The sequence below is a fragment of the Acinonyx jubatus genome, chromosome D2, assembly GCF_027475565.1.
Source record: "Acinonyx jubatus isolate Ajub_Pintada_27869175 chromosome D2, VMU_Ajub_asm_v1.0, whole genome shotgun sequence".
Lineage (NCBI taxonomy): Eukaryota > Metazoa > Chordata > Mammalia > Carnivora > Felidae > Acinonyx > Acinonyx jubatus.
The window spans coordinates 33,018,208-33,043,810 of record NC_069393.1 but is presented as its reverse complement, the minus strand read 5'-3'; the positions used below and the strand labels follow the sequence as shown (position 1 = coordinate 33,043,810).

At 40.5% G+C, this 25,603-nt stretch overlaps 2 protein-coding genes across 27 annotated transcripts in view; both read left to right on the top strand.

Annotated features, from left to right (window-relative positions):
• The window catches only part of USP54 (ubiquitin specific peptidase 54), a 128,394-nt gene extending 115,657 nt beyond the window's left edge, over window positions 1-12,737 (top strand). For 16 of the 20 annotated variants that reach the window (XM_053207487.1, XM_053207482.1, XM_053207485.1 and 13 more), the window contains 4 exons: window positions 5,729-5,847; window positions 6,165-6,305; window positions 9,595-9,781; window positions 11,410-12,737. In XM_053207487.1, the coding sequence (XP_053063462.1) occupies window positions 5,729-5,847; window positions 6,165-6,305; window positions 9,595-9,781; window positions 11,410-11,969 (1,007 nt within the window). In that variant the 3' untranslated portion in view covers window positions 11,970-12,737. The remainder of the gene's footprint in view (window positions 1-5,728; window positions 5,848-6,164; window positions 6,306-9,594; window positions 9,782-11,409) is intronic. The other 4 variants (XM_053207490.1, XM_053207491.1, XM_053207495.1 and 1 more) reach the window with 2 other exon arrangements.
• A 1,758-nt stretch (window positions 12,738-14,495) lies between these two features.
• The window catches only part of PPP3CB (protein phosphatase 3 catalytic subunit beta), a 58,040-nt gene continuing 46,932 nt past the window's right edge, over window positions 14,496-25,603 (top strand). For 6 of the 7 annotated variants that reach the window (XM_027062281.2, XM_027062278.2, XM_027062280.2 and 3 more), the window contains exon 1: window positions 14,497-14,650. In XM_027062281.2, the coding sequence (XP_026918082.1) occupies window positions 14,566-14,650 (85 nt within the window). In that variant the 5' untranslated portion in view covers window positions 14,497-14,565. Of the gene's footprint in view, window positions 14,651-25,603 lie in introns of all 7 variants that reach the window. The other variant, XM_027062279.2, reaches the window with a different exon arrangement.

Sequence of the window (25,603 nt, the reverse complement as noted above, 5' to 3'; positions counted from 1 at the left end):
TTTTAGATTTTTAAAAATATATTTATTTATTCAGGGTGGGGGGAGGGGCAGAGAAAGAGTACGGAGAAAATCCCAAGCAGGCTCTGGGCTGCCAGCATAGAGCCCCACTTGGGGCTTGATCTCACAAATGGTGAGATCATGATCTGAGCCAAACCAAGAGTCATATGCTCAACTGACTGAGCGACCCAGGCTCCCCTATTGTAAAGCATTTTTTAAGCATCAAATTACTAAAGCGAATTACAAAGCATCTCTCCCCCCGCCCCCGCTTTATTCATATAATTTACAAATAACATGTAAGGTTAAGGTGTACAATGTGATGGTTTGACATATATATAATGTGAAATGATAACGACAGTAAGGTTGGTTAACCCAACCATCACCATGCATAATTGCAATTTCTTTGTAAGAACATTTAAGATCTATTCTATTAGCACCTTTCAGGTAAATAATACAATATTGTTAACTATAGTCATGATCCTGTACATTAGATCCCCAGAATTTATTCATCTTCTAATTAGATTATATCCTTTGACCAACATCTCCCCATTTCCCCCACACTCCATGTCAACTACCATTCTTTTGTTTTGTTTTGTTTTGTTTTGTTTTGTTTTGTTTTTTTAAGTAGGCTTCAAGTCCAGCATGGAGCCCCAGATGGGGCTTAAACTCACAACCCTGAGATCAAGACCCAAGCTGAGATCAAGAGTTGGATGCTCAACTGACTAAACCACCTAGGTGCCCCTCAACTACCATTCTATATTTCAATGAATTTAGCTTTTTTTAGACTCCACAAAGTGAGGTCATATAGTATTTGTTTTTCTCTATCTGACTTATGACTTAAAAAAATATAAAAGCCTTATTGATATATAATTTACATATCATACAAATCACCTACTTAATATGTATAATTCAGTGTTTTTTAAGTATATTCACATATATATATGCCCATCTATCACCACAATCAGTTTTTTTTTTTTTTTAAGTTTATTTATTTTGAGAGAGAGAATGTGAGCAGGGGAGGGGCAGAGGGAAAGGGAGATAGAGAATCCAAAGCAGGCTCCACGCTGTCAATGCAGAGCCTGACACAGGGCTCAATTTCACAAACCATGAGATCATGACCTGAACCAAAATCAAGGGCCAGATGCTTAACCAACTGAGCCACACAAGTGCCCCACCACAATCAGTTTTAAAGTGTTTTAATCACCCCAAAAAGAAGCCCTATTCCCCTTAGTAGTCACTCCCTATCCCCCCTACCCCTCTCTCCTCCAGCCTCAGGCAACCTCTAATCTAGTTTTTGGCTATATATTTGTTTATTTTGGACATATGATATAATGGAATCGTATAGTATATGGTGTTTTGTGACCAGATTAATTTTGACATGATTATAGTTCCTAAAGAGTTGTATATAAACATTGTCCTTGACCTCTATTCTAAATTTCATAGAATTTTGAAGTTAGGCAGACATTATCTTAAAAATAAAAAATAACTTTTTGTTAGGGAAAATTTCAAATATATTCAAAAGTAATGAGTAAGAGTAAATGTTACAATAGCTGTCCAATAAGCTAGTACTTATGACTAGCTACTTATGACTAGCTTCCATAGTGATTATCTTGGCCAGTTATCAACATATGGCCAATTCTGGTTTACCTATAGCCTCTGCCTACTGGATTATTTTAATATCTATCTATTTATTTATTTACTCATTTTATTTTATTTTATTTTATTTTTATTTCCTTGAGTAATCTCTACACCCAGTGTGGGGCCTGAATTCATGACCCTGAGATTAAGAATTGCATGCTGTACTGACTAAGCCAGCCAGGCATTCCTCTACTGGATTATTTTAAAGCAAATTCCAGACATTATATCATTTCATCCATACATAATATGGAATGTATCTCTAAGAAATAGTGACTCTTTTTAAATGCAAAACTATAATTTTATTATATCTAGAAAATTAACAATAATTTCTTAATGTAATATAGTAACTAGCCAGTATTCACGTTTTCTCAATTGTGCCATATATGTCTTTTCACAGTTGGTTTATTTCAAATTAGTATTCAAACAAGATCTACACATTGCATTCGGTTGATATGTCTCAAGGCTTTTTTTAGCCTATAAAATTTTTGTCTGGTAATTTATTTATGGAAGATTTGGTCATTTGTCAAATCCACATTCTAGATTTTACTGATTATATTCTGGTAGTTTTTTCTTTTTTAAAACATGTTCTTCTAGCCCCTGTTTTTCTGTGATCTGGTAATTAGGGGTAGAGGCTTAATTAAAATCAGGTTCAATTTTTTTTAAGATTTTATTTTTTGGGGGGGCGCCTGGGTGGCTCAGTCGGTTAAGCGTCCAACTTCGGCTCAGGTCGCGATCTCACAGTTCCGAGCCCCGCATCCGGATCTGTGCTGACAGCTCAGAGCCTGGAGCCTATTGCAGATTCTGTGTCTCCCTCTCTCTGACCCTCCCCCGTTCATGCTCTGTCTCTCTCTGTCTCAAAAATAAATAAATGTTAAAAAAAAAAAAAAATTAAAAAAAAAAAAAAAGATTTTATTTTTTTAAGTAATTTTTACACCCAAAGTGGGGCTTGAACTTCATGACCCCAAGATCAAGAGTCATGTGCTCTACTGGCTGAGCCAGCCAGTCACCCCCAAAATATTTATTTATTTATTTTATTTTATTTTATTTATTTATTTTAATGTTTGTTTATTTTTGACAGAGAGAGAGAGAGAGAGAGAGAGAGACAGAGCATGAGTGGGGGAGGGGCAGAGAGAGAGGGAGACACAGAATCTGAAGCAGGCTCCAGTCTCTGAGCTGTCAGCACAGAGCCTGATGCGGGGCTCGAACTCACAGACTGCAAGATCGCGACCTAAGCCGAAGTCGGTCACTCAACCGACTGAGCCACCCAGGCGCCCCACCAATATTTTTAAATAAGATTTCAGAGATGGTACTTTGTATTTCTATATCAGGAAGTGCATGATGTCTGGTAGGCTTTCTTCTTGTTACTATTGAGCAGTACATCTTAACCCTACCTTCTGTCAAATCCATAAATCCCCTCAGCTCCTTATAGGTGGCCACCTTCACCTCTGCTGAAATATCTTTAAAAGAATTAGTCTATTCCCAGGGGCACATGGGTGCCTCAGTCAGTTAAATGTCCAACTCTTGGTTTCAGCTCAGGTCATGATCTCGCGGTTTCATGAGTTCAAGCCCCACGTTGTGCTCTGTGCTGGCAGTGCAGAGCCTGCTTGAGATTCTCTCTCTCTCTCTCTCTCTCTCTCTCTCTCTGCGCCTCCCCCACTCCGCTGTCTCTGTCTCTCAAAATAAGTAAATAAACTTTAAAAAATGAAAAAAAAAAGTCTATTCCCTTCAGAAGGTTCCAGTGGCTACCACCTTGTCTAGGAATCACACTTGACTTTACTTGAGGAGCACCAAATTCTAACCATTACAGCTATAATTCTTAGATCTGGCTGCCCATCAGAGTCAGCTGAGGAGTGTTTTTTAAAAAAACACAGAAATAATTTTATATAAATGGGATGACAGCACACATGTTGTTTTTATTACAGACGTTTTTCTGTTTATCTCTGATCCCCTTGCATGAGTCCCTCCTGCCTTTTATCCTCCACCTTCCCAGGTAGTAATCTAATGTGCATATTTATGTATTTTTCTGTTGATATAATCCTATGTAGACCTAAATATACGTTTTTGTTTTTTGGTTTTTTTGCCTAGGGTTAGTATTACAGATTCCCCCCCCCCCCTTTTTTAAGTTTATTTATTTATTTTGAGAGAGAGAGCGCGCACATGAGTAGGGGAGGGATAGAGAGAGAATCTCAAGCAGGCTGTGCACAGTGCAGAGCCCAACACAGGGTTCGATCTCATGAGCAGTAGATCATGACCTGAGCCAAAATCAAGAGTCAGGTGCTTAGCCAACTGAGCCACCCAGATGCCCCAATTTTTTCCCTTTTAACTTAACAATACTTTATGAAAATCCCTCTAAGTCATCTAGTTTAACTCAATTCATTATTTTTAGTGGCTGGGCAATATTTTTAATTTTTTTTAATGTTTATTTATTTTTGAGAGAGAGACAGAGACAGAGTGCAAGAGGGGGAGGGGCAGAGAGAGAGGGAGACACGGAATCTGAAGCAGGCTCTAAGCTGTCAGCACAGAGCCCAACGTGTGTGGGGCCAAACTCAGGAACTGTGAGATCATGGCCTGAGCTGAAGTCAGAAGCTTAATCACCTGAGCCACCCAGGTGCCCCTGGGCAATATTTGTTATTGAAAATACCATAGTGTATTTAGCCATCCTGCTATAAATGGGTGTTACTTTATTTCTAGTTTTTTGGCCACTTTAAATAATGCCTCAGTAAACTGGTATTTTTGCTTCTTATTCCCAGGAGTAGGATTGTTGGATAAAAGGGTAAATATATTTCATTTTTAATGGATATTTCTAAACAGCTTTTTAAGAAGACTATAACATTTCAAATTTTCTTCAACAATGTTTGAGGATATTCTCCTATGCTTTTCAGGGAATCCTTTTGTTTTGTTTTATTTTATTTTATTTATTGATTTTTAAAGATTTTACTTTTAAGTAATCTCTACTCCCAACTCACAACGTTGAGATCCAGAGTCATATGCTCCACTGACTGAGCCAGCCAGGTGCCCCTTGGGGAACCTTTTAAAAAGAAATATTCCCAGACTCCACACCACAAAGATTCTGATTCAGCAGGGCTGTGGAGAGGTACAGGAATCTGTATTTTTAAAAGCTCCTAGATGAATCTCAGGTGGTATTGGAACCTCTGCATTTAAGTACCAGGAAATACTAAAAGTAATATTTAGCTTGATCTTTTAGATTAGTATCAGGAATATCCTCCTTTAGCCAGATACATATATTAGAATCAAAATAGCAAATCAAGATATGAATTGGTGATAGACATATACACCAAATGTAGGTCAAGGGCATGTGCATTTTCAGAATGGAAGACTTAATTAGTTGTATTGGGGCGAGCCTCTTGGGAGTCACATATCCAGTTTGGAGCAGCTCTTAATAATCTAGCAAGATGTTGAGGAAGAGATAAGCATTTAGTAATGGTTCAGAATTTAAGCATTTAGTAATTGAGAGAAGCCAATGGGGAAATAAAAGAGCATTACACATATAAAATATTGTTGAAGAGCTCCTACTCATAGTAATAGGAAGTGAAAATCAAGAGACTTGAATTTTAATTCTGGTTAATCTACTTACTACCTTTCAGACCCTGGAACTCATTTTCCTGTTATATAATATGAGGAGGTTTGATAGATGATTACTGTGTTCATTTCAATTTCTAACTGGACAGAAGATAATGTTCCCTTTGTCATCACAGATGCTCTAGAGAACAACTTTGTCGGACGATTTCCTCTGTATATATTTTAAGTCTTGGGCGTAAGTCTGAGAGAAGTAAAGCTGATTGTGCTTACATAAATGAAACAAGGCAAGATGGGGACATTCAGTTGTCTGTCCACAGAGCCCCTTCTATAACAATGTTCTTTAAAGCCTGTGTTCTGAGACTCTTGTGGCCTATAGGAAACTATCCGTATTCTGAAACTCCTGTTTCTACATCTCAGGAGTACATCCTTCACTGGATTTAGGGATGCTTATTTGTTATTTCATGAAAAAAGAACTGAGTTTCTTGCTCTCATGCTGAAGTTAGGCTTCGGGAGAAGAGATGGCTTCAACCTGTATTTATGTTTTCCTCCTCAGGCTCTGCAGATGGTGTGGGGAGGAGGTTGCACTCAGCCCCTGGCCTGGGTCTCTCAAGGACCCCAACAGCAGAAATGGAGCACAGTCTCCATGAAGCCAGCACAGTGCCTGCTTCTCAGGTAGCAGCCTCAGGTCCTAAAGTGCTGGCATGGGGTGGTGCATTGGGACAGGAAGTGTGGAAAGATATAACTGGTAGGGTTGGTGGTAAAGCAGGGATATGGTAATATGGGGCTGTTAGAAGAGAACAAGGTTAATGATGGGGCTTCTTTTGAATGAGAAAAGATTGTCATATGGCCACTACCTTTCAAATACATTAATTCAGGTCTGTACTAGTGAGTCTTACCCTATTTTCTCCCATACCCCTGGGGACAGGGTCTGTGGGAAAACCATAGGTCTGGTGTTTTGTGTCTGCCTCTGTATGTCTGTGTGTTTGAAGGCTGCACCTTGCCGAGGCCCCAGCAGGGAGTATGGGGAGGATGATCAGTACGGTGCAGAGAACTTTCACCGCATCTCACGCAGTCTCAGTGGCACAGTTGTCTCAGAGAGGGACGAGGCTCCAGTCTCTTCCCACAGTTTTGTAAGTAGAATCAGGGTCTCTATTCAGAGCACTGTCTTTCTTTTGCTAGGTAAAAATACACTATATGTGAAGGGGCAGGGGAAATTAAAAGCTGTAATTTGGGGGAAAGCCATGTGCACTCAGCAAAAATGATGACACATAGTCATTACTTTATTGACATACATTTTGTTAGAGCCCAGAGGGATGTCCCTTCCCTAGAGCAGTTCTGGAAGGCATATTAAAGGGTTCCCTAGGGTGAGAAGAGTCCTACTAGCCTTGAGAGAAGTCTGAGTGAGAATCAATGGCTGCTGATTGGATCAAAACCCATTGTACTAATCAAAGGAAGGGAAGAGATGGGATGAGATATTTTTTTTTGCCTTTTCCTCCCCACTCCAGTATATGATTGAATGGGATCTAGTATGCTTTCATGCTAAAATAAAGCATGTGCTTGGCAAGAAAAGGAAAGTGATTTAAAATCTTCCTCCTTGAGGCTTTTCATATGGAATTAATGCAGTGATCTGTAGGTGAAAGGGACAACCAAGTCAACAGAGATCAAGAAAGTCAGATAGTTTCAGTGGCTGGCTTTATAAATTATGCTTTTGAGGATTTCACATACTTGCCCAAGCAAATTGAGTTTTCATTACAATGGAGGTTAGGATGCAAAGCTCTAGTGCATTAAAGCTTGTTCACTAGGTCAGTTTGATAAAGATTAAAAAAAAATTTTTTTTAGATACATGATATAAAAATAAAAAGGTACAAAAGGGTACATAGAGAAAACCAAGTCTCTGTTCCACTAGTCCTTCAGATCCACTTTCCCTCCCAAACAGCAGTCATTTTTTCCAAGTTATTGTTCATAAGTTCCTAAACAACTGTGAACATCTTGCCATTCTTTTGGGGGAAGGTGGTCTTTTCTGCCTCACATTTGTTCTCATGTACTGTTAGTGAATTTAATAGCAAATTGTTACTCTTCTAGGGAGCTGGCTTTCTTTCTCCTGATTCCTATACCATTTATTTATTCACTGACTCATTCTTTTAAACAAATGCTTATTGAGCATATGTTCCAGGTATTGTGCCTGGTGCTGGGGATATAGTGGTGAGTGAGCTAGATGTAGTCCCTGCTGTCATGGCCCTTACAGTCTACCTGGGGAGACAGATAAATAAAAGAATTATAATATGATAGGATTTAATGCTATGGAAGCATAATAGAAGGGACATCTAAACCAGACTTGAGGGATCAGGGAAGGCTTCCTGAAGGAAGTAAAATGAATATAGTCTGTAAAGGGACTTCAAGCAGATATTCATTGAATTAAAAGTTTATTTGGTATGGCAGGATTAGAGTCTGGCGAGGACTCTGTTGGACAGAATTAACAAATGAGACTGGAAAGAATATAACTAAGAGTCATATCATGAACCACAGTACGAAGTTTGGGAGCATAGAGAGAAGTGGACATGTTGGCGAGCCAAAGAAGAAGTAAAAATCATTGGGACTTGGTGTCTGATTCATATGGGGAGAGGAGAATCAAGGATGATAACCTGGAATTATTGGTTGACAATGAGGTACTTGAGGGAAGAGATATGTATAATTTTGGATATACTATATTTGAGTGGAGATATCTGGTAGGCCTTTGGATGTGACACATAAAAGCTTGAAACCAAGATTCAAGAATCATAACCTTTGAAAAGAGGGAAAGAATATTGTGAGGAGAAGGAAAGAATATTATAAGAAGGATATATCTCTGATGAATATCGTATTTAAATGGTTTATCTGAAGAACCCTAAAAGGAGTGAGGACCAGAGAGGTAAAAGGGAAACCAGTGTGGCATCACTTCTTCTGTGCAGAATAAAGGAATAGTTGGCTATGTCACATGCTGAGAGGACTGGCACTTGGTCCTTAGGCCATATGGTAAATGCTTCCTATGTTCCATGCTGTGGTAGTTGCTATGAGCATACACTGATGAAATAACACAAATTTTGCCCTTGAATAGCTTACAACTTGGTTAGGAAATAAGATACACTGGTATATAGATTGTTTTATTTAATATATTATTTATTAGGTGCCTGTAATGTTCCAGGTGCTATTCAGGGTGCTGGGAATACTGGAGTAAAAAGAAATGTATTCTACCAGGAGAGAAAGACAATAAACAAGTAAACCCCAGACAATGTATGATCAAGAAGAATAGAACAAAGCAAGGGGATAAGGAATAGAGAGGTAATAGTGGTTATTTTCAGGGCTACTTTTGATACAGTAGTGAGGCAAATCAGCTCTAAGGAAGTAACATTTGATCAGTGACGTCAGTGATAGGATGGTGTGAGCCATGGGAAGACTATTCCAGGTAACAGAAACAGAAAGTGAAAAGGCTCTGAGTTGGAATGAGGTTAGTGTGTTGGGGAAAAGTTAAGAAAGTTACAGTGAAAAAGGCACAGGAATGGTAGAGATAAAGTGAGAAAGATCATTACCATTGCTACACATAGGAACTTAACAGGCCACAGTGAGGAAGTAGCAGGCTGGGATAGGAAGATCAGATTGGAGGCTGTTGGGAGTGGTCCAGTTGAGTTTAAACATAAAACCTATAGGTAGAAATGAGTGTTCTTGACAAAGGCAACTAAAGGAATCGTGAATGAGAAGTGCGAAATCAAGGGCAATGTCAGCATTTGAATCTAGGTGACTTAGGAAAATGTGGTACCAGGAGGTGGAGTTTGGAATGATGTTGGTTTGATTTTGGACATATTAGTGTTTCAAATATTAAAGGGGCTATTTCTGAGACTTTGCCACAAAAGTGAATGACTAGTGGAGTATAGTCGTTGACACAATCATCAGTGGTTACAAACTTGACTGGCAAAAGAGGAGACTGCACTACAGCAGTGACGGGGGAGATGGTGGAGTAGCAGAATTCTTGATTGTATATTTAAGGAGATACATTTTTAGTTCCCAATATTTAGAGAGAGTATAGAATTTTCTTTTTCAGTCTCTCAGTCTTTCTGATTTTTTTTCTCTTTCCTATTTTTTCTCTTTTTAAATTTCTATCTCAGTCTGATTCTACTGTTAGCATTAAAGAATGGGAAAGTGAGGGCTATGAGAAAGGTTAAAGGAAGAGGATCTGCAGTTCTGTGTCTCCATTTCATAGTGGTCTGGATGTCCCTAGAGGAGTTCATGGGAAGAGTGAGTCAATTGGGTCCCTCTCCAGAGCTAGGCATATTGGTACTCTAATCCCCTCCATCTCCCCCTGCTTGCCTCACTGTGTTTACCCAACCATATCCTGCTGTGTGTTAATCCTCATCTTTATGTTTTTTTGTCTTGTCTCACTATAAGGATTCATCAAATGCGAGGAAAAAGCCTTTGGAAACCGGGCACCGTTGTTCCAGCTCCTCTTCCCTCCCTGTCATCCATGACCCTCCTGTGTTTCTCCTTGGTCCCCAACTCTACCCACCCCAACCACAGTTCCTGTCCCCAGATGTCTTGATGCCCAGCATGACAGGGGAGCCCCATAGACCCCCAGGTAACTCTCCCCAAATCTAATATTATGTGCCAGAATGTGGTACTTTTCAGGGATGACCTAGAAAGATCAAATCAGTATACCTATTGGGGGTGGGGGAGTCCCAAGGTGGGTGGTAAAGGGATATGAATTACCACTTTAAGATCAATCATTGGTTTAGGTGAACTGTGATTGAATCATTACTTGGGCAACATGGTTCTTTGATTTGGGGGGCTCTGGTCTAGATCTTTAGAAACTGAACTGGCTCTATCATGATAAGCTTATAAGCGACCAAGGGGAGTTAATATTCAGTCTTTAGGATCCTCCCAAAACAAAAAGTGTCATCTATTAGCTAGTTTCTCTCCTACTGTCCCCTGAATCTCAGCTGAGGTATAGTCAGGAGGACAAGGAATGAATGGGAAACCTGGACAGACCCTATGTATGGAATACCTGTGCCATATATACAGACCCAGACAATCCTAGGGAAGGTGGGTAGCATCCTTTTGGCTTTCTTTGACCCTCTGTATTAAGATTTCCTACTTTTCTTCCACATGAAGAGGCTGAATCTATAGCTTAAGGCAATGATTCTCAATGGGAAATAGGAGGTACTACTGGCATCAATTAAGTGGAAGCCAGGATGCTGCTAAACATCCTACAAAGCACAGGGCAGTTTACCTACACCCACCCCCACCCCCCCAACAGATAGTATCAGCTCAAAATATCAGTAGTGTTGAGATTGAGAAACCCTGGCTTACAGATATAAATGCCTTGGGGCAGGGAGTGGTTGTGGTTCTAGAACAGAAGAGTAGTATTGCTGATATGTGTCCAAATTTTAGGGAGGTTTGGATAAGCAGGCCTTCTGGGTAGATGAACTTTCTATCACTCAGTGGAACAGCCAGGTAGCCAGCCCCCTTTGACAGTCGTTAGGGGCATCTGATCCATCAGGCAGTATTTTAGTGCAGCCTGTTCTGCACTAAATGTTATAGTGAATATAGGGGAGAAAGAAGGTAGCTCTCTGTTCTTAAAGAGCTCAAAGCTGAAATAATCAGAATGTGCATGCATATAAAAATATATTGCAGATGTTGATGGGCTATAAAATAAAGAATGTAAAGTATTTTTTAGAAGTGATTTTTAAAAATTATGTATTTTGTTTTGTTTTTTTTAAGTAAAGGGGAATTGATGTGTAGAAAAGGCATTCCACACTATATATGTGGTAGGAGTGTGTGAACAAAAACAAGAGATCTCAGAGACTGAGCAAGAATGTAAGCAGAAACAGATTAACTAGAGTGAAGGTACCAAATTAAAAAAGCAGAGTGATGTTCTGGAGTGGTGGCTCTAAGAGTAGAGTTGTTACACTGAGTATACATTTGCAATATTAGGGAGCCATTCCTGGGGAGGGAATGGAGGAAGAATTATAGTGGAGTAAAGTGGAAGTATGGCAACATTTACCCAGGTAGGAGGGAAGAGATTTGATTTTGATGTATATTAAGAATTCTTAAAAATGAAATTAAAAGCAAAGCTAGTCTTCTTCCCCTGAGGTGTATGCTCTTGGAGGTGTGGGGAGTTGAGAGGTACAGCCAGGAATGATCCTCTGGGAAGGAGAATGGTTTACTGAAGATGCTTAATATTTGGGTTTCTTTTTCTCTTTTCAGGAACTTCGAGGAGTGTCCAGCAGTTTCTGGCTATGTGTGACAGGGGTGAAACTTGCCAGGGGGTCAAGCACACAGGACGGACTCTGAACTACCAGAGTCTCCCCCATCCTTCCAGAATAGATGCCTCTTGGGGACCATGGTCAGAGACCAACCAGCATATTGGGGCCAGATTCCTGAGTACTCCAGGGTGCACGCCTCAACTGACACACACTGCCACACTACCAGAAAGGCGCCAGGGCCTTCAGGTTCCTCATGCTCAGTCCTGGGGGGATCTTTTCCATTCATCCTCCCACCCTCCCATTGTTCACCCTGTGTCTCCACCATCAAACAATCTTCATGAACCCCTGAGGTCAGCTTGGAATTTGGGTCCAACTCCTGGGTCTCGAGCCCCTGGTCCTCGAAGAGTAGATATGCCCCCCGATGATGACTGGAGGCAAAGCAGTTATGCCCCACAATCTGGGCACAGGAGAACAGGGGGAGAGGAGTTTCTGTTTGTTCTAGCAGATGCTCCTGGAAGAGAGCAGACAAGGGCAAGGGCCCTGCAGCACAATAGGTGGTAAGGGTCACCCCTTCCCTTTCCTGGAACCACAGCCTTCTCTGTTAAACTGTACTGTGGAGGAGCTGGCACCCTGCATCCCTGCTAGAGTTGTGCTAGTCTCATCTCGACGTAAGAGTTGGCAGTGTCCTAGGGGTACCAGGAACCCCTAACAAGACCTGGCTCTTTGAGAGGGAATATTTGAAATTCCAATTTTCTTTCACCTAGCAAAAGGAAGCAACTGCGGTTTGGGCTCTATTTGAGCCAACTTTACAGATGAATCCATATTACCCCAGACACTAGTCATTTCTTAGGATCTTAGGGTCACCATTTTATTCCTGGATCCTTTATGCCCCCACCTGCACCTGAGCCTTTATCCTGTGTTCCCTAGTATACTGCCAACTTCTCTTCTTTGTTTTACTTACCTATCCTTATTACCTGACCTTCTGTCTCCCCATATCTCATCCTCAGAGGGACATGTAGCTGTGTGGTCATGGTCCTGACCACATCATTTAGGGCAGCCTGTTTGCCCCAGTATTATGAACGGTCAGCCTTCCCTGTGCCCCGACACCTTAGGCCTAGAATGCAGAGCTGCCAACGTAACATTTGCCCTTCTGAACAGATGGAGTTAGGCACACTAACACACCTTCCTGTCCTCAGCAGCAGAGCCATTACTGCCACTTGCACAGTCACCATTGTAAACCCTCAGAGTCAGCTAAACTATTTTAGGGCCAAACATACTGTTTTTGTAAAGTATTTTTCATTAATAAATCTTTAAGATAGTTGTATTTAATTCCTTGTGATTTAATTGTCTATTTAATGCCTTTTGTATGCTCTTGCTCTTTTATGTCGGGGATGTAGGGGAAGGCCTGAATAAGCAAGAAATATCAATTCCCAGGGTACTGGGGCTCCCAAAGAGAGGACCATGGCACAAATGTGTGTGTGTGTGTGTGTGTGTGTGTGTGTGTGTGTGTGTGTGTGTGTATGTCTTTTGACTGAGTGAAGGTGAGGAGCCAAATAGTTGGATATATACTAAAGGTAGGAATTAATGGGCCCCTAAAGTAGAATGGCTTTCCTTGTTATTACTGTTGTTAGTGTATTTCCTATTCCTTTCCTGCTAAAAAACACAACGTTACATGCTTTATCCTTCCCTCCTTAGGGAGATTTTTTTGGGGATTCAGACCCCTCTTAGAAACCCACTGCTGATCTATGTATTCTTGGTGCCCTCCTTCTACAAGTTTGTGCCTCCTATCCCTTCCTTGCTCTCTTCCCGTGGCTGCCACTACCCTTGCCTTCCCTGTGGAATTTCTGTACTTCCTCTGGTGGTCCTCAAATCATTGAAGCAGGTAGAGCTATTGATGGTGAAGAGGAACAATTATTGCACAGAAACAGCCATTTTCACCTCTGCCTCACTCCCAATTCTCCCTCTAAAGGATATTTTGTGGGCTCCCTTTGCAAAGAATACCCTTTGGACACTTCCCCGCCTCTTTTATCCCACGTCTCAAGATCACTGAAATTGACAGAAGAGGTAGAAAGGTGTTCTTTGAGACCTTTGGACCACTGCTTACCTAATTAACACCATCCATTATGAACAGATTATGAGAATTTAATGTTCAGGAGGATAGCAGGAATTTCTCATGCCACTTGGATTGTATGCCATCAAGATATATAGATCTTAGTGGCTATGCTGGTCTCTGCCCTGTGATTCAGTACATCTACTGTCATACACATACCTTCTAGTAACTATTGATTGAACAATCAGTTCTTGTCCCACTACTCCCTTCCCCATGAAGGTCCATCCCTATAAAGTAAGTCATCAGGGCTCAGATTCTGTATGTGCACAAAAGTACCATATGAAATATTTTTTATGAGGAACTAATTTCTCTATGTACCCCTCTGCCTCCCAAATCTCTATTTTCTGAATGGATCAAGAGGGAGGCTGTGTCCTTTTCAGGTGTATACTTTGAACATCCCTTGGTTGTCATCCCTTTCCCCTTACCTATTTTGATTCTTAACCCTTGGAGCCTATTCTGCTCTATCTATATTCTCACCCTGTGCCTTCAGACTCTTGACAATTCCAGGCTCTAAACATAAGGGTCAGATAGATTCTCAAACTCCATTTTGAACGGTCACTTCCCTCCAGAACCTACAGTGCCTCCTCTATTTTCCTGTCCCTTACCAACCAAAGTACTCAGATTTGGTAGTCAAATTGTTATACATTTGTTTCTCTATTAGTAGGAGATTCTCAGGTTTGAATAAGTCTCGCCATCTTACTAGGAGCTCCATGAGAGCCAATGTCATGTTTCTTAGCGCTCATTCACTGCAGCTACTAGCAATAGATAGCCCTTCCTCTTAACGGTCTATTGTTTCTGCCTGCCCAGAATTTTAACCTGATCCCTTGGCCTCGTCCTGTTTCTCTCCCAGCCTCAGTAATTTTGCCCAGGTCCCTAGAGTCTGCCCCGCCCCCGCCCCCGCAAGCGCGGTGCATGCCGGTCTTAGCCCCTCTGTAGGGAAAGAGGGTCCGCCATGTTCCCCGGCGGCGCCGCCGCTTGGCTCTGGTAGCCGCCGCCCCCGCCCCCAACCCCGCCCGGCCCAGCGCCTAGCCGAGCCCCGGGCCCAGCATGGCCGCCCCGGAGCCGGCCCGGGCTGCACCGCCCCCACCCCCGCCCCCGCCGCCCCCTCCCGGGGCTGACCGCGTCGTCAAAGGTGAGAGGTGGACGAAGCCCTGGGGGCCTGGCCTGAGGAGCTGTGTGTAAGGGCGGGCGGGAGACCGTCCCCTCCGGAGCGGGCCCGGAAGGGCGGGCGAGTGACTGGCTGCCTCCCTTGGGGAGTGGCCCCTGGGCGGGCCCCTGCTGGGCTGGGCTGAGTCGGTAGCGGCGGCTCCGCGGTCTCCCGCATGCCTTCAGGCCCGAGGCGGGGGTTTCGCTCTCGAGGTCTTCTAGTTGTGGGGGTGAGTCTCCGATCTGCAGTGAGCCCATTTCTTTTCCTCCTGGGCCTGTCAAAGCGGCCCAGAGGCCGCGGTTAGCTTCCTGCTCCGCGACAGCTGCACGCCTGGCTTGCCTGGGCGGACCGAGGGGCTCGGAGACCTTCAGCCACGCGGGGCCGGGCGATGAGCAGTCAGAAATCACCTCGGCTTTGGCCCACGCCTGCTCCCCAGTGACAGCCGTCCGCCCGATTCGCGCCTAGTTAGCGCCAGCCGCAGGGGTTCGCGCTTGGCCCTCAGGTGTCACTCTACGCGGAAACTGGGGGAACCATGTGGGATTGGACAAGGGTGAAGAGACGAGGCAGGATTTGGGGGTCCTGGCTTTAAGTGCAGAGAAGATGGAGAAAAGGCAGCATAAAGAAAAAAAAACACCCAAAAAACCTGATCGATAGGAAAAAGCATTTACTTAGAAAACCGTCAACACTGGTCAAAGGCCAAAAAGGGTTACCCCTCACCTTGTGAACACATACCCATAGAAAAAAATTAAATATTTCTCAGGTGGGCAGAATATATGTATGTTTACCGACAACAGGTCAGCAGAAAAATTTTAAATAGAGAAATTGAGGGCAAATTGACTGTTGCTTAAGATTTCCATGCTCTCTAGGAGAGCCCATCAACTTCATACGCTGCTGTGGAGGTGAAAAACAGAATTTGAAATGATGTTTATTTACCATATGCAGCTTGGTCAATACATTGACATCATTTTAGAATAAAGTTTTCTTTATCGTATTACATTTATTTTGGAAAGGTAGATACTTCTTTCATTTGTTCATTTTCATTCAGCTTCTCAAATATACTGGTACAATGTTTAAACACTGTTAGTCCACTTTTTGCAATTTGACCAGAAATGTTTCCATTAAAATATTTAAGAACAAGAAAACCTTTTTCCTTTGTGTTTTTTTAATTTTAATTTTTCAGTTTGAGCCTCCTTTAATGATAACACTGGTTTGTATCCAGGCTTATGTAGACAATTTTTAAAAGTTAATGGTATATCGAGTTGGGCCAGTCATTGAAATGAGCTGATTAAAGAGTTTATGGAATCCTGAGACATCTGTGTAAAAAGAGAAGAAGAGAAAAAAAGATTGGTAGTTCAGGCATTTAGCCTAAGTTTTGCGGGGGTTGGGAACAGAGACATGGGCTGTCTCTTCTTTTTCTGAGTAGGTATATGAGTTGTATGTTCATTTCTCTGGGCACTTTTCACCCTACTATTAGGACTAGTCACATTCCCGAACAATGAGTTTTTGCTATCCTTATGCTTGTGAGTCTTCTTGGTTTTTGTCATATATATGGTAATGTTTTCCCTGTACTGCTTTAATACGGTAAAAATAAGATTGCAAACATAAGGTATATTCCTTAGGGGTGAGTTGTGAATCCACAACAGTCATATTTATAGGTTATTGGTGTGGAATAAAAGTCCTTTGATTTAGGTAAATAGGAAAAGAGCTTGTTGGTGTGGAAAATTATACATTTATAGAATTATAAATAGAGCTCATGGATATAAGATCTCATGTGCTTGGTAGTATATTCTTCACCAGGACAATTTTGATTTCTTTATGGAATTCATTAGCAATTAGAAAGCCTGATAAGGATCACATGTTTAGAAATGGTGGAAACAGACTAGTTTGCCCTGCTCATCTCAGCTCTGGCTTCCTCAGAAATTACTGGGAAATTCACCTTTCATACAGAAACCATTTTTAGATTTCATCTTCAGGCTTCTTTCTTGCCTGCCTTCTTTCAGTAATTGTACCATAATGTTTTACTTGATGAGAGAGAACACCCTTGCCAGAAAATACATGACCACGGTGCTGGTTCAACTTGTTAAAATCCAGATTTCTTATAAGTCTAGTATGTGCTAGTTTTGGATCTATACCATCTCATAGTAGTAATATTATGGACACCATCATTGGCATTGAATACAGGTAGTCTTCTACTTTCTGAAACTTTTCCTTCTTGTCTCTAAATTTTATGCTCTTACACTTCTAGTTAGGAGGCCGGTTTTGAAGGGGATATAGATCTTTCTGTGTTAAAGATCATGTGCCTGAAGTTCACTTTCATGTGAAGTTTGAGATCTGGAAATACTGTAGGTGATTCATGTATTAACGTAATTAGCCTTTTAGTGAAATTATTATATCGCTGATTATGGATGATTAGGTTTCCTGGTTAGTTCAGGCAAATTCATTTCTGAGCCTACTCCAGCTGCTGCTGGCTCAGGTCAAATTCTGTTTGAAAGTTGCAGTAACCCAATGGTTTAGGTGAGATAATATGCCCTCTTAGCTATTTTCTGTTAAGCATTTTTCTGTTCTTCAGCTAAAATAAGAAGTTGGAAATAAAATAGAAACAAACTAGCAAAAATGGCTAATTGTATCTGCCTAAGTGCCTTACTGCCACATCAGCAAAATTGGTATTGTAATTGAAGCATAAAACCCTGAATTTATGTATATTGCTCTCCCACCTCTCCCTCCCCCGCCAATTTAGTTGACCTGAATTGTCCAGATGCTACCTTTTATTTCCAGATATTTTTAAATACTTCTTTTAAGTGCTTTTTGCCATATAAATGAGGTCCCAGATTTGTAAAACTTGATTGTCTCTTGAGATTATTAGGTCTGTTAGTCTTGATATAAAAAATTCACTGTTATCACTTAGAGTGCATTGTCTATATTGTGTATATGTTCATTTAGTATGTACAATGTGACTCACTTTCTTTTGCATTCAATATTTTTTCCTTATTTCCTAGGTTATATTAATCTTATGTCTTAGGTGATCAGACTTTCAGATTGAACCAAAATGCTGAAGTATGTGTGTGTGTTGTTTTTTAAGCTGATACATTTCTGATGGGCAGACTTAACATTCATTTAGGTTCTATTGCCAGCTGTCCTGCTTATAAATCTTAGGTCACTTGGCTCAAGAACTGTCTAGTACCTTAGTTTTATTAGGATTGCTTATTTTCATTACAGATTTTTAGATGACCCACATATGTCTTTGGGTCACATGGCTACTTCAGTGTTTCTTGCTCGTTCTATTTCATCATATTTTAAACCAACTTGAATTTTAATTTTTGTTTACAAAATTTATTTTGCAGACTTACCTATCCAAAAAGATAACTTTTTTTTTAAAAGTTCATTTATTTATTTTGTGTGAAAGAGAGAACCAGCAGGGGAGGGGCAGAAAGGGAGGGGGACAGAGGATCCAAAGTAGGCTCTGTGCTGACAGCAGAGAGCCCAGTGCGGAGCTCTAACTCACAAACCTTGAGATCATGACCTGAGCTGAAGTCAGATGTTTAACTGATTGAGCCACCCAGGTGCCCCTAAAAAGATAACTCTTGAAAATGATTTTTCTTCTTCCTTCCACCCCCATTAAACTGTTAAGCATACTAAAATAAATCTTCAGTACCATGTGTCCTAAAGAAAGTGAGGGAACAGAGAAAATTGTGTGTGTGTGTGTGTATGAGAGAGAGACAGAGATAGAGGGAGGGAGAAAGAGAGGAAAGGAGAGAACATTGTGGTAATGGTCTTCTTAGAAGGAAAATGCCAAGGAGGAAATACAGCTGCTCAGTAGTAAGGCAAAAGCTCAGGTTCCAGAGCTATTCGATGAATTAGCAAGAATTGTAAGGAAAAGTTTGGTGAAAAGAATCTTAATTTATTAAATGAGGTTTATCTTAATACCAGTCATATGACTTCATTTCATTTTATCATAAAAGTGTTTATTTACACACAAATAAAATTAGCTGAAGGTAATTGGGCATCCTTGTATGTTATGTAAAATTTATTTTGGAACACCAGAATAATCAAATAGCAAAATATTTATTAAATACCTGCTGTATGCTAAGAACTGTAGGGAGACAACAAAAGTATAAAAAATGAAAAACAAACTTGGTCCTTGAAGAAATAAGTATTCATGAGAAGTTATTTATATATGTCATAAGGATGGGTCATTAATTGCTAGATAAGTGACAGAGCCAGTGACTCTTTTGGGTTCAACGGAGATAGTGATGACTCTGGACTGGAATGGTCTAACAAGGGTTTGTATAGGAAGAAAGAGACCTTGAAGGAAGGGTAGGATATAAATAGGCAGAGGATTGGAACCACTTATTTGTGCAACATTTATTGAGTACCAAAGCATAATTATTAGGCATTGAAGATACAGGCTTGGATTAGATACAATTTAAGTAAGGTAGATTCTCTTGGAGTGCTGGCACTCTAGTGAGGGAGATATCATTGCAAATAAATAATATAACAAATTTTGTACAAAGTGCTATTGGAGCTATAAAGAAGGAGTTGACTCCCTGATTTGGAGAAAAAGCATCAGTGAGAGGATTATGTTTTGAGGTGAGCCTTGAAGGATGAGAAGAATTTTTCCAGAAAGGAGGTAGGACTGGAGTAGGGAAAATAGCAGAAAGGCATGGAGTTGGGAGAGGGGCGGGGGGTGGAAAGCTTGAAAATTTGTGACAGTAGTATGTAAAGTACCTGGCTGGGAGTGGCAGGAGATGAAGTTGGAAACAGTCTTTTGTACACTAAGTTGAGGAGCTGAAACTTAAGCTAATAATCAGTATAGTCTCTGGATGGTTAAGAACACAGGCTCTGGAATCCAATTGCCTGGGTTTGAATCCTACTTCAACCTTAATAACCTCTCCACTGTAGACAAGATACTTAATGTCACCAAGCTTCAATGTTCTCATCTGTAAAACAGAGTTAATAAAGTATTATTATGGGGTTTTTGAAGGATTAATGGAGATGGACCAAATAAAGTACATGGGCTGGCACATGATAAATATTCAATGAACGGTAGCCATTATTATTATTGAACGTTTTAAAATAGAAGAGTGATCCAGTATCTTGGTTTTTGAAAGGTAATATAGTATTGTGTAGAACAAAATAATAGCAGGGAAGATGCTTGGAGTATCAGAAGATTGGGGCATCTGGGTGGCCCAGCTGATAAAGCATCTGACTTTGGCTCAAATCCTGATAACGCAGTTTGTGAGTTTGAGCCTGGCATCAGGCTCTGTGCTGACAGCTCAGAGCCTGGAGTCTGCTTTGGATTCTGTGTCTCCCTCTTTCTCTGTCCCTTCCCTGCTCATGCTCTGTCTCTCTCTCTCAAAAAATGAATAAGTGTTAAAAAAATTTTTTTAGAGTATCAGAAGATTAATTATTGAATTTTAATTTTCTTTAATTTTAGCGTTTTTATTTTCAAGAGAGAGAGAGAGAGAGAAACCAAGGGAGGGGCAGAGGGAGAGAGAGAATCTGAAGCAGTCTCCAGGCTCTGAGCTGTCAGCTCAGACCCCAACGTGGAGCTCAAACTCACGAACCATGAGATCATGACCTGACCTGAAGTCGGATGCCCAATCGACTGAGCCACCTGGGTGCTCCTAATTATTGAATTTTAGGTAGAGTATTCCAAGTTTGTAGAGTGGACAAAATTGAAAAGATTGTAGGGGGCACTTGAGTGGCTCAGTTGGTTAAACATCCAACTTTGGCTCAGGTCATGATCTCATGGTTTGTGAGTTTCAGCCCTGCATTGGGCTTGCTGCTGTCAGCGCAGAGGCTGCTTTGAATTCTCTGTTCCCCTTTCTCTGCCCCTCCTCTGCTTTCTCTCTCTCTCAAAAACAAATAAACATTAAAAAAAAAAAAAACTTAAAAAAAGAAGATTGTAGCAATTCTAGGGGAATAAAAATTCTTTCTTCAGCATCTCAGGAGCAAAGTAGTCCAAGTACAAAATGACCAAAGCATGAATTAAGGGAATGAGAAACCAGATATGATACAAATTCTGAATAATATTAGAAGGTAGTTCCTATTGGATCAGTGATTGGGTATGGGAACAGAAGACCAAAACTTTTTAAGTAGACAATGATCAGACTAATTTTGCTTTAGGGATTGATTAAGTTGAACAATTGTAGTTGGAGGCAAAGATTGGAATGGCATGTAAAAGACTGGGAATGGTCAAGTAGAGAAGGATCTTAGAAATAAGTTTCAGGCTTTTTATTCCTCTTTATCCCCCCCCCCCCCCCCTTTATTCTTTAGTTCTTAAGAAACTACACACAATTTTTGAGTAAGTTAATCTAGCAGTAAGTTAATCAAGGGGAAGGGAAAGTAGAGCTGAATTAGATTTTTTTAGTACACAAAGTGATAAGAATTGAACTAGTATTGCAGCAATGGAGATACAAGAAAATGAAGAGAATTTGAAGAATCAATAGGACTTGGAGTCCTGAAAGAGAACAATGACACCAAAATTTTAAGTCCCAGTGACAGAGAATGGTGATAACCATGACAAAAGTAAGACAGGAAGGATAACCAATTTTGAGGGAAAGGTACTATATTCAAATCACCACCACAGACTAAAAGGAATCCAAGGAATACCTTGAAATTTTGAAGACTGTGCTGTAGGTTTTATTGAATCTGTTCTTAGAGGATGTGGCCAGTGCATACTTCTGTCTCTAGCACCTGGGTGGGTTATGCCCTTTTTCATGACAAGAAGACTTTTTGTCAGAAGAGCATTGTCATTTTGTTGGTATAGGACAGATTGTACTGGAGTAGCATTCTGACCTCAATTTCAGCCACGATTCTGCCCCTTACTAGTTGAAACACTTGAGAGAGCCATTTAACTTCTCTGAACCTGTTTTCCCTTTTGTGAAATAGGGATAAAACCTGCCCTACTAAACCCCCAGGATGCCTCTGAAAATCATGTAGGATTATGTATGTGAAAGTACTTTGTAAACAAAGCAGTATAAATATACTGTCATTGCTATATAGTGTCAAGATATACAAGTATTTTAGAAATTATATCATTAATTTAGTAGACATTCAATGGTAACAGTGTTCTAATCACTGTGTAGTTATGAAAGACATAGCCCCCCCCCCTTCCAAAGAGTTCATAAGCATGTAGGGGAGACATATTTACAGTGTAATTGTTAAGTGCCATGATAATAGGTCTTCATTATATGCTATGCTATAGGACCACAAAGGAAGGGACACCATTAACCTAGTCTGGGAACATGAAGAATTTTCAAGAATTGGAACACTGAAGTGACATTTAAAGACGAGAGGTTAGGTAAAAGATGGGAATAGTGTATCCCCAAACAATAGGGTGTTCGAAAGTATGGAGATTAAAAATAAGTGATGTAATTTTAAAAATGAAAATAAGTATATGGAGTGTAGAATTTATCTGGAATGTGAGGTAGTGACAAAAGATGACGGTTGGAAATGTAGGCAAGGTTCAGATCACAAGGGATCTCGCATGCCATGTGAAGATAAAGAATTTGGATTTTGTATAATAAAGCCAGTCTTGAATCAAGAGAAGGTTGAGATTTGAATTTTAGAAAGCATATTCTGAGTGTTGTAGAGTAGACAAAATTGGAAAGATTGTAGTAATTCTAGAATAGAAGCCCTTATTCAGTGTCTTAGAACCAAATGAGCAGAAACAGTTCAGGTAATTATTTAGGACATATTGGCCATGGAGGGTGAGAAATAAAGAGAATTCTAGGACAATTCCTTGATGGGAACTATGGATAATGGTTTAGGGGGGAAAATCACACACTAAATTTTGGACATACTCAATTTGAGATATGTATGGAAAATCCCAGTGGAGATATTTGATAGTTTACTGGGAATCTGGAGTTTAGGGGAGGGCTTTCGACTGAGCAGTCTATTATTTGAGGGTCCTCAAAATGTAGATTTTAGCTGAAACTGTAGTTATGAATGAGATCACTAATTCAGAGCAGTATGATAGGAGAGCCAAGGACAGAATCATAGGACACACACTGACATTTAAGGATCAGGAGAAAGACTAGAAGTCCATGAAATAGACCAATCAGTTGTGACCAGAGAAGTAGAAGAAAAACCAGGTGAATGCTTTCAAGAACCCAAGAGAGAAGAGAGTTATAAGGTGGAGGAATAGAGCAGAAACCAGATAAATATGGATTAAGGAAAATAGACAAAAAGTCAAAAAAGGAAGATACCCATTGCAGATCTTAATACCCTTTCAAAAAGCTCAGTTCTCAAAATAAAGGATATATGGCAGAAACAGGGATGAGGAGTAAAAGAGAGTTACTTCTTTGAATTTTTAAAAAAAAATTTTTAACATTTATTGCTGAGGGACAGAGCACAAGCAGGGGAGAGCCAGAGAGGGAGGGAGACACAGAATCTGAAGCAGGCTCCAGGCTCTGAGCTCTCAGCACAGAGCCTGACGCAGGGCTCAAACCCGCGAACTGCAAGATCATGACCTGAGCCAAAGTTGGATGCTTAACCGACTGAGCCACCCAGGTTCCCCTGAATTTTTAAGATCATAAAGATTTAAGCATGTTTAATTGCTCAAAGGAAAGACCCAGTGGAGAAGCAGAGGCAGAGGAAACAATAGAATCATAGGAGGGGTGGAGGGGATGACTGCAGTTAAGAGGTTGCGGGAGTGGGATTCAGGATACAAATAGTGTTTAGTAAAGGATAGGAGTATCTCTTCCTCAGATGGGGAGAAATTTAAAGATGCATACTGGTGTAGACGTGTGGATGGAGAGGAGGGAAGTGAAGTTTGGTCTGAAGGCCTCCATTTTCTCTGAAATTGGACACAAAGTTGATTTACTGAGTAAGAGATAAAGTGAGTGACGGTTCAAGAAAGGGGACCATTTGAAATTTCTACTGAGAAGCATGGGAGACAGAATGTTTAATAGGATTGCTGAGAAGTGCCAATGACCAACTACATGGGGGACCATGAATTTGTAGTAGCACAGAGCCATTTTGATGATTTTATACTTAGCACCCAAGTTTAAAAGCTAATTCATCCAAGAATTGCAGGTTTCCCTTATAGGTAGAATATGACAAAAGGGCAAAACAATTTAGAATGTTGTTTAGAAAGTGGGTGAATGATGGAATACTTTAAAAGTATAAGAAGCAAAGGTATCCAGAAGGGAGTTGATAAGGAGGGGTTGTCTAGGTTTTTAATACAGTTGAAGAATAGATGGAGTAATGGGAGTGGAACTGAAAGGTTAGGAGGTTTTAATCATTGAGTGAGAGATTGGAGTTCAGGATTTCAGAGGTGGAGCAGTAATTATGGTCAAGGCTGAGGAGTTGAAGTGGAGTGGAACTCAAACTTCTCAGTTCTTATGTTTTAGGTAGATCATTCTGCATGGACATTGATGGTGGGATTTAGCATGGAGAAGGCCTGCAAGCCAGGAGCTGGAGTTGCATGTGAGAAACGACTAGAAGTTTAGAAGATGGCAGGGACAAGGATAAACTGTCTAGAAGGCATGAGCCTCAAAGGAGAAGGTATTTTTTTCTTCAGTGGAGTGATGAAATTGGAAATGGTAATGCAAAGCAACACTTAAGACTAAAGCCTTCTCTGCTAAGAGTAGTGGAGTGTGGAAGAATGCACAGCATCTATTTTGAAAAGAGGGTTTGAAAAGTATTATCCTTCAGGATAACTAAGATTTAATTAAGATAAAGAGATGAAGACAGCATTACTATGAAGATCTAAAGTGTGTGTGTGTGTGTGTGTGTGTGTGTGTGTGTGTGTGTGTGGGGGAAGAGGGATGAGTTAAAAAAATAATGAGGCACCTGGGTTGGTCAGTTAAGTGACCAACTTCGGCCCAGTTCATGATCTGGTGGTTTGTGGGTTTGAGCCCCACATCAGGGTCTCTGCTGTCAGTCCAGAGCCTGCTTTGGATCTTCTGTCCCCGTCTCCTTTTGCCCCTCCCCCATTCTCTCTCTCTCTCTCTCTCTCTCTCTCTCTCTCTCTCTCTCTCAAAAATAAATATTTTTTTAAAATGATGGGATTTCTGGAGGCTTAAATGAAGAGGATTGAGAAGGAGGAGAACAGCCAGAGATGGCGTGGTGTAAGAGAAATACTGAGAAAAAGTCAGAAATGTAGATGACAGGAGAGACTTTATTTGGATAGTTGCCAATAATGGCAATGATCAGAAGCACAGGCCTCTGAATGATTCTTTGTAGTAAAGTTGTTCAGTTGACATAGGCTGCATGTACCCCAGTTGGTGTTGGCGGCCTTGTAGGGCTAGCTAATACTTTTGTAGCCTTTGCTTAGAGTTGGGGAATAGGAGTTAGTTGATTTCTAGGATTCCTTACCCAGTAGTAGAAAAAGTGTATCTGTTCTTCCCCTATCCCTGGTCAATACTGTCCCTGGTTTGTTTTTCCAACTTCCTAAATTAAAACTTGCTTTATACATTTTTTTAGTTGCCATACATTAAATCTGAATGAAAATAACTTGTGAATGTTATTGATTACTATATAGATGTGTGTGCTTCATGCCAAAATTTGGGTTAAAGGAAATGTTTCAACAGAATAGTTGGTCAAATGAATATTACCAATTCAAGTTTCCTAGTGTTGGAAACTTGGTGATTTGAGATTATTTTGTAGCTCTTTATTCTAGCTAATCCTCATTTTTAGCCATCTCAGTTATTGACCATTCACATTACATTTGCATATATTTATATTCTGCTTTTTTCCTATCATAAATATAGGAGAGTAGGAAAAATAGTCTGAAAATAAGGAGGAAAAATGTATTAGAAGAATATCCTAGAAAAGCAGGAATAATTGGCTAAAGATGAATTAGAAATAAAAAGAAAAACTTTTTTTTGTTTATTTATTTTGAGAGAAGTACACATGCACGAGTGGGGGAGGGGCAGAGAGCAAGGGAGCAGACTTTGCTTGCGCTCAATCTCCCAAACAGAATGGTGAGAT